Source organism: Drosophila persimilis, unplaced genomic scaffold, assembly GCF_003286085.1.
Source record: "Drosophila persimilis strain 14011-0111.01,24,50 unplaced genomic scaffold, DperRS2 tig00000686-arrow-arrow-pilon, whole genome shotgun sequence".
NCBI lineage: Eukaryota > Metazoa > Arthropoda > Insecta > Diptera > Drosophilidae > Drosophila > Drosophila persimilis.
In genome coordinates this window covers 1,480,379-1,489,724 of record NW_020825336.1, presented here as the reverse complement: position 1 = coordinate 1,489,724, position 9,346 = coordinate 1,480,379, and the positions used below count along the sequence as shown (strand labels likewise).

Below are 9,346 nucleotides of genomic sequence, written 5' to 3'. Positions count from 1 at the left end.
AAAGCAGAAGACACCGTAGCGCAGAGAGGCAGCAGCGTAGCGTACGGACGGATCGTCACTCCGGCGTAGCACAAATTCGGCTTTTCAGTAGAAATTCATTGGCCGCACAAATCGCATGTGGATCGGTGAATCGGTGAATCGGTGGATCGGTGGAAAATCAGACAGTGAGAATCCCCCATTAAAAGAAAGGCAGACAGCGAAAAGGAAAGACACACTCCATCAGATCAGATGCGGATCACTGGCGGACCGTCCCGACTGCTGGGGGCCGAAAAAAATACGCAAAAATTGATGGTTAAAATAAATAAATAAATGAATTTTCGGTGGCAACGTACCACAACACATGGCAAAGTGCAGTGCGCGTTTCAGATTCCGATTCACATTCAGATTCACAAACAGATTCCTGTATCCATAATGAAAATGCCCAAAAACATAAGACAAAAATTCACAAAATTATTTCGAAAATAACCTGAAGAAAAGACTCATTAATTTTCCAATACCGTGTCAGAGTGAAAGCAAAAGAAAGAAGAAAAACCAAATGAAAGTATCTGACGGATGCGAGAATAGGTGTGCTGCTGTAATTTTAAACGCATTTTATGCGCTTGTTTTGACATTGAAATGAAATAACCATTAAAATAGTATAATTAAAACGGAGAAGATACCCAGAACCATAGCCAACACGGATACAGATACGAGATACACCTGAGAGATCACCAAAAGAAGAAGATTCATCTATAGGGAAGAGCTCCGGGAAGCAGTGAAAGATGACGACGCGTGGCATTCGCCGTAAGAAGTCGACGCTGACGGAGTTGAAGATAGCCGTGATTGGGGCACCCAGTGTTGGAAAGAGCGGTAAGATTCAGTAGCAAGTACTTCAGCAATAATTGGAGCAACAGAGCAGACATATCCGATAGATACTTGCGGCATGGATGCCGAGCAACAACAGCAAATTAGTTGAGCAATCGCCGAATCGTGTATATTTAGACTGTTGTTTGTTTTGTTTATAAAGTGGCAGCACACATACACATGCACATGAAGACACTCACAGACCAATCTGTGTCTGTCCCTCTCTTTCTCGCTCCCCGTATGTGTGTTGGTGTGTGTGTGTGTGTGTGTTTTTGTGGATGCCCCTACAAATGTAGCTGGCTGGCACTTTGGCATTGCCTGCCGCTTTAATCGCTTTTCCACCGTTTGATTTGACAAGCGCTGCGCCTTTGCCCCTGCCACCCTGCCAGTGCCACTGCCACTGCCGCTCTGACCAGGCCATGCCCTAATTTATGATGGGCCCCATGAGCACATCGAACAGATCGGAATGATGCTCGGGGCAGGGATCATTGGCAACGAGGCAACGTTGCATAGTTGCATATTTCTTCGATGCGGGCGACTTAGCGTTTAATTGATGTTCCCTGTCAGCCGTCACGTATGGCCATTCGCCTCCTTCCGGCCTCCATCCGAAAAGCACCGAAATAATTTTAATTTGTTACATTTTGTTAGGCCCCCTTGATCCCGGGGGTAAATTTATTCCCCGCCATGCAATCCGGCTGTCAACTTCGGGTTACACCTGCGTGCGATATGTCCCCCCTAGAAAGAGACAGAGCGAGTGCAAAAAGAGACTGGCAGCAGCAGCAGCAGATCGTGGACAGTGGAGCCGCATGAAATATGACTAGAAAATATGCTTCACTAATAAATATAATGTGGAAAAGCAAAAGGAAAAGACAGAAAACGAGACAGCGTGGCATGCAGCAAGTTGATGCCAGGGCGGGGCATAGATGACAGATGAATGAGCTACGCGCCAGCGTCTGCCTGGGTTATGGATGAGGCTGACACTCTGAAGTGCTGGGCTCCTATTTCGCAATGAAAACTTTGACTGAGAGACGATTTAGAGACTACTCTTTTGGATTGACCAGCTATGCACCCATCAAGCCCAATTTTCCTCCTGAGATTTCCTCATATAAATGAGAGCACACCTTTTAACAAATCAAATTACCCCAAAAGCAGTTCCAAGCAGTATTAGAGTATAGCGACAAATGCATATATGCTTAATAAATTTATAACCACATATTTTAATGTCATTCTGCCGCAATCTCAAAAATATTTAATGTATATGGAAGTATGTATGGGTAGTCTTTGTCGGGGGAGGCAATTAAAACGCCCACACGCCGCACGCCCATTGCCCCGAAAAATTCCCCGTGCACGCATAAACACGATCAGTGCCCAGCGGGCATACTCTCGCAGAAGACGCCAAAGACAGACCAGAGCAGAGCAGAGCAGAGCCACAACCATTGCCATTTCTGCGTCGTGTGTCGAAAAATTTAAACGTTGACCTCGTCGAAAATAAAAAAGAAAATTCGGAAAACATAAATTAAAACAGTCGTTGGCCGAATGTGTATGCGGTGTTGGGAAAATAAATGATGAAAATGTCGTTAAAAAGTCGCGAGGCAGCCAAGGCAACCCCCGTGCCGGCGTCAAAACACACACACACACACACACGTCCTCCACCGTCAGCGTCGTCCTTTCTGGAAGTGGCGCCTGAGGTTTCGGTTCCCAGGCGCTCGACTTGGTTTTTTTTGTTTTAGTTCCGAGTTCAAAGCACTTGCATAGGAAATGACCAGAGACCAGGCACCCGGCATCAGGCACCCGGCATCAGGCACCCGGCATCAGGCACCCGGCACGGGGCAAACACCCTCCCCTCCAAAGCAGGCCTACTCGCACGACGTGGAGGGACTTCACGTCCAGCTTTTGTTGCCACGAGACACGCAACATTAGGGCTCGGCGCTTTGTTGTTGTTTTGTCGCCGCTCTGTAGTTGTGTAGCCGAGGCGGGTTTATTAACCCCACAGGGCGCATTTTCCACCTGCAGTTGTCCCCTGCAATCCATTTGGTAGCTCTACTTCACGCTCGCTTAAGTACTGACCCAAATCCAGGGCTCGAGGGTTGCTCGGGGGCGAGGATACGTGAGACAGGAGACTGGAGGGCGTTCCCCTGGTTTACACCTGATCTGCCTGAATGATAAAGAACTCCAAATTAAATTCATGTTACGTAAATGGTTTCGCTTATTATATTTGATTGCAGCTTTAATCGTGCGCTTCCTAACGAAGCGCTACATAGGCGAGTACGATCATCAGACTGAAAATCGGTACAAGCACGAGGCCATGGTGGACGGTGAGCCGGTGCTCTTCGAGATACTCGACACATGTCCCAAGGTGAGTTTTGTCTTCTAAATAAGGGAGTTCCACTCACTTTCCGCCATTTTCCAGGCCGATGACGAGTTTCCCAATGCCGCGGAGCTGGTCCAGTGGGCAGATGGTCTGCTCCTTGTCTACTCCATCACCGATCGCAAGAGCTTCAACTATATACGCCGTGCTAAGTCCGATCTCCAGTCCGACACACCTGTCCAGCTGTGTGCCAATAAGGTCGACATGGTGCATCTGCGACAAGTGAGTCGCGACGAGGGCGAGATCTTGGCCAAGGACTTCGAGTGCAAGTTCAGCGAGGTCTCTGCCGCCGATCATGTCGATCAGGTGGCCGAGGTCTTCAACGAGCTGTGCAAGGAGGTGCTCGCCTCCAAGCGCAAGTCCAAGCAGAGTCTCCTGGAACGCATGCTCGGCGGCGCCCGACCCTACAGCCGGGGGAAGAGCGACAGCAACTTGCCAAAAGACTGACAGCAGAGGAGTGGGATTCTAAATGTAAATAAATGTACAATTTTTTTCTAAAGCAATATGGTTTTTCTTTGGGAATATGGGTGTGACGAGCGGAAACTTTGTGAGTCGTGGCAAGGCCCGCACCTCTCACTTTATACCCGATGCTCAGTCAGTTTATACGTGAGCTTATGATTAATATATTTTGTACGTACTTCTACGTAAGCGCCGGAATTGGTCTCCGAACCCAAGACTGCCGCATGCTCTCTCTCTCTCTTTCTATTTCCTTTGGTGTCGCTGTTCCAAAAAAAGGACGAATTGAATTTGCCAATGCGAAGAGGCGGGGGTCCCAAGAGGGGAACCACGACTGCTAGTTCTCTTTTAATTCCCCCTAATCACCCAATTGATACGAAATTTTTGAATCCTTTTTCTGCTGTTTTTTTCTGCGCTACGTCTGTCTCTGTCTTTTTCATTTCGTACACCGTTATATCTCTCTAACCTCCGCCAGGTGGCGCACAGAGAACGAGGTAGTGTGTGTGGGAGAGAGATAGAGAATGAGTAAGCGGGTGGAAGGGGATGCGGAGCCATCCATTCTTTATTATCAATCTGGGGTAGGCTTAATAAATTTCTATTCTCCATTTTCGAAGACAGTGTAATATCAGAGGATTCTGTATATACAATTTGGTTGCTCAAGCTCTTATAATCTCTGAGACAGACAGACAGCAATATCGACTCGGCTAATCAAGAATATATATACTTTATGGGGTCGGAAACGCCTCATTCTGGGTGTTGTACACATCACCCTCCATCTTTGAGTGTCGGGTATAAAAAATAAAAAATTGGTTAGTTATTATGTTTTGAGTTTAACGGAAATTTAAGACTTTCATTGCAATCAGCAGAAAAGCTCAGCAAAAGCTGCGCGATAAAGAGCGCTCTCAGTGGAAGCACATGAAAAGCTAATTTGTATGCGCATGTATATGTAGATGTTATGTAAGATACATGTCAGGCGACACAGTGGCGCCTCGCAGCACTGGTAAAGCTTCTTTCAAATGGATTTCCGTTACACTCAGAGTAAATAAATCAAGAAATTATTGACAAATTGTTATTAATATTCCCGGACGACATCGTTACGACATCGCGAGAAGAAATCCATCTAATAAAATAAACTAAATAAACCAAAAATTGTGTTGCACAAATGATTTTATTTATGACAAGATTAAGATATTATGACTGTTATTCCGTACAAATCACAGTCACTAACTCACTACGTAAACAATTCGCATAGTTTCTTTGGATATTTGCATCTAAGATTCCCGCATATGTCTCATTCAAATAAACGCCCAATAATTTGTTAATAACGCACAGAAAAATTTCCATAAAATCTTGGCCAAATCAACAAAATCCCAGAAACTTCATTCCCGGTCCAAGTGACGGACCGACCTTTGTCTGTCTTCCCCCAACTCTGGGAAAACTTCCGGCACGAAGGCGCGTGTGCACGACTTACTTTTAATTAGCCAGAGTCAACAAGTGGGCCAGTGAAGCGTGTAAATCTACTTAAAACTTTTGGCTCTAGGCTTTCCTCCTCCAATCATCATATGGATGTACCTACAGCGGTGACAAACAGCGCAATCATCTCACAGTGGACTCTGTTGACATTGCGTCAGCTCTCTTTTTGTCTCCGACTCTGTATCCCAATGTACTCGTATTTGACCAACTAAAACCGAAATATTGACATTGGCAGACGCTCCACATACTCATGAATGGAATAATGATGCGCAAAATCCATAAAAAATTGACTCTAAATCGAATGAATCGCGTGCCGTGCCGGACCGGGCCGCTGTTGCTCGCGCGCGGCAGGCACTATTCAGTCATTATCGCTCATACGCCCTAGTGGACAGGCGAAGTCAACTCAAGCCACCTGGCAGCGATAACAACGTCATCGGGCAGACCCGATGGCTCGCCGGCTGGTCGGCTTGAGGCGACTCTGCTAATGGGAAATTATATGCACAATTTTCTTGCAATTGTCTAACAGCAAAATGACGGCCACGGCAACAGCTCGGGGCATGAAATCTCACAGGTTTTCGCCCAAGTATTTTCATTATTTTTAATTAGCCTTGCATTTAAAATTCTAATTTTAATTTATGATCGAAAGTGGTCTATCTATCATGCTATAGCTGAAGCTAAAGCTGGCCCTTAGCTGGCTCTGGTCTGCTGGCTACTGGCACTTATCTGGGCCAGGTGTCGTTTCAATGTCTCGAATTCCGAGTCGAGTTGTTTGAACTGTTTAGCAGTCTGTTTAGTGCAGCTGGGCTGGTGCTGGTACTGGTGGCGTAATTGTCTGGCCAATTGGTGCTGTAATAGCTTTTAATTATGGATCGTACGACACTAAGTGTTCTGGAAGGAGCTTTGCATGCTATTCGACTACATTGAAGGTCAATTGTAGGGTTAAATGAAGGTCTAAAAGGTGTTGAGGATCTTCATTGATTGAAATTGGGGGGTCAGAGTTGCTCTCATTTTAGGGACTGCCTCTATTCGATTATTAAGATTAATTTATGTCTAAATATAGTCTAACGCCCACCCCGCCATTCATATGCTAAGCATTTCTTCCATATTCATGAGACCAGCTGTTGTAGCTCTCATGCAAATTCGTTGCAGACAACCCCTGGGTAAACACACACCCCAACACCTTCCCCCATCTGGGGAAAGGGAAAGGGGGTAGGGAAACCTGTTCGTACTCTAATTAGACCGAGATCTATTGCAATTATTAATGCGCGAAGCGATCATTTAAATTAGAATTGGCCAACAGGTGCGAGTTCGGACCAGAGCCACACAGAGTAGTGTGCAGTGAGCTGGCTAACGGTTTGGCTGCAAGATATTCACACCTCCAGTTTCCCCGTGGCATTCAGATTACGATTACCGATAGCTGTTGCCAGTAGCTGTGGCAGTAGCTGCTACCAGTTCCAGCATCGAGTGCCAGCTAAGTATGTTAGTGTCTTTTGAAAAGTTCAAGACTCAAGTTTGAATTGCAACTAATTGGCACGAAAAAATGGCGGCCAGAATGCCAAAACCCAAGCCCAAAGCCAAAGCCAAAACCAAAACCCAAAGCAGAATTTGGCCATGCACGCTGTAAGTCATTGACTTTGATTTTCGATTAGCCAAAGCCAAATACCACACACAAATCTGGCGCCGTAGACATGTTCTAGTTAATTCCTTTGGCTACTGTCAAAGCCAACGCGAAGCTAACCTTGGCTTTTATTTTGGGTTTTTTTTTTCTTTTCGGTTTTCGGTTTTATGCGGCTTTAATTAGCCAAATCTGGCTGTAAATGAAACGTGTTTCTGCTTCTGCTGCTGCTTCTACTGCTGGCAGCTTAATTCTTGTCTTTATTTTCTTCTTGGCAGGTGTAAAAAACTTCAACAATTAATGAAAAGTGTTTAATTGCAAAGTGCATTGGGCTTCCGGCAATTAGCCTGAAGCCAGCAGCGTCGTCGCCGGTTCAACAAACCTCTGCCCGACGCTGACTCTGTCCCAGAGCGTTTCCTGCAACCCTAACCCATTTGCTCAGTGACCTTGACAGAAGACCAAAACGACCAAAGAACTTTATGAACGTACGAGTATTCGAGCCGGACTTACCAAACGGCACGTAATCCACTCCATTCCACGCCACGCCACGCCATTCCAGCGCCTCGCAAGTCGAGTTGCTTTGCAATTGAATCAAGTGCAAATGTTTACACCCATCAAATACAGTACAAAGTAGCCCTGGTGCCGTAGCCAGCCAGCCTTTGAAGTCTGACCCAAATCAGTCATTGCAGCCCCAATCCAACAAAAGCCAACTAAAGTTGATAAATGCCTGCCAACTAACCTTAGATCCAAGCTGAACTCCGCTGGAAGCTCATTTGTTTCGTTTTCTTATAAAATAAATGCCATAATGGAGATATATCAGCAGATGTCATTAACTATAGCAAGTGTCAGGCAGGGTATAGCCATTGATCCATGAAGCTTGTGAATGCTATAGGATTACCCCTTAGGAACTATAGAACATGCCTTAAAAAAATCATTTTAGCTATGTTTAGTTGATTTGGGTAAGAACCCATTCAATCGCATCAGTGAAAACCCTTACACAAAAAATACTCACATAAACACTTCCTCCCATAAAAATTCCACGTGTTTCAGTTCATCAAACGACAGCCAGGCTTAGTATACTTACGATTATAATTTACTCGAATAAGTGCATCAGTTTAAATCATCTTAGTGATCAGCGCAGTGCAGCGCACCTGCGAGGGCATTCAAGTTTCGATTCATCAACCCTTATCGTTCTGATTTCATATTAATTTCATTTTAATTGAGCCGCAACGTGGGCGTTCCCACGAGTCCATTCTATATCGCCTACATCCGATCAGCTGCCGCTAATTGTTGCCAAGTCCGAGTCCACGGTTCTGTCTCTGTCTCCAGCTGCTGTTCTACCCGCAAACTATTAACACATTCAAATTCGATTCACACAGCAGCCAATTATTATATCACAAATATACGAGTACTCATACTCGCACTCGTATTGTAATTGGCATATGATAAATTCGCTCAGGTGTTACGATATTTTTATTTATCATGTTCTTTCTAAATTAAAATAGGCTGAGGTAGGTCATGTTGTCAAGCAGCTGTCGCTTTTGATAATCTACTCAAAAATATATACATTTAAATAGTCAAATCTTCAAGTCCAAAAAAAAATAAACTAAAAAGAAAAGTAAAGTTCTATGCCACTAATTACAGATTGCTCGTGTGTAATTAAGCGCTAATTAAGCATTAAAGCTGGATAATTAAAATAAATTGGCATAAATTGAGAAGTTGAGAATAGAATACAACAATTCCATCAAAGGCCCCATTCCGATTCATGGCTAATCATGGCCACAGGATCTCCCTATGTGTCTGAGTCTCCCCATAAAAAACGAGCGGTAACATTGTAACTCGCAGCTAGGGCCGCGACTCTACATATATACCCGATACTCAGTCAGTATGGTTCCTCTCCGCCAGTAGGCGCACACTGCACGGTGAAGAGTGCTTGTGTGTGAGAAAGAGAGATGATCGCATAAATATCGTAGCCACTGCAATTTCATTTGTTCCCTTTGGCTATAATAATGATCCGATATATGGACGACAATGCCCTACTCTTTGAGGGTCCTGGTCATATCTGGCGGTATATAGATGCACATGAACAGGGTAATGAACACTAGGCGTAGAGCCACAGGAAAAAGTTGATGTAGTCCTTGGAGATAGAAAGGCCAGCCATGGATGGCCGTTAAGACCAAGAGTGTAAGAAAGAACGTCAGACGGATGTTGAAGAGCTGGGGGAAGGCCTTCTTGAAGAACTGCCAGTAGGGAACATCCAGCTAATAGATGGAAAATGTCCTCTTCGGTTCGAAGAACGTGAAATAATGACCACAGCGACCGTGTACTTGATAGGCAGCAAGGCTACGATGCCGTAAATTGTGTTCTGGGAGGTACCATTGCAGATGTTCAGCAGCACAATGCTTACCTTGGTAAGATCCGATGCACATTCCACATTCGTTTTGCGGTATGCCAAACTATGTGCAGAGTCAAGTTTAAACGGTTTCAACTTTATTGATGCAGAACAAATTTTTATAGAATAGCGATTAAATAGGAGTATATAGATATATGGCTATAATAATTCCAATCTGCACGTTCAACAATAACTATTA

General features: G+C 44.8%; 1 protein-coding gene across 1 annotated transcript; it reads left to right on the top strand.

Moving 5' to 3' along the window:
- The first annotated feature begins 65 nt into the window (after positions 1-65).
- LOC6601667 (ras-related and estrogen-regulated growth inhibitor) lies at positions 66-3,710 on the top strand. The gene is made up of 3 exons (XM_002026696.2): positions 66-849; positions 3,069-3,199; positions 3,254-3,710. Exons 1-3 carry the CDS (start codon positions 762-764, stop codon positions 3,656-3,658), a joined length of 624 nt encoding a protein of 207 aa, XP_002026732.1. The 5' UTR covers positions 66-761; the 3' UTR covers positions 3,659-3,710.
- The last annotated feature ends 5,636 nt before the right edge of the window (positions 3,711-9,346 follow it).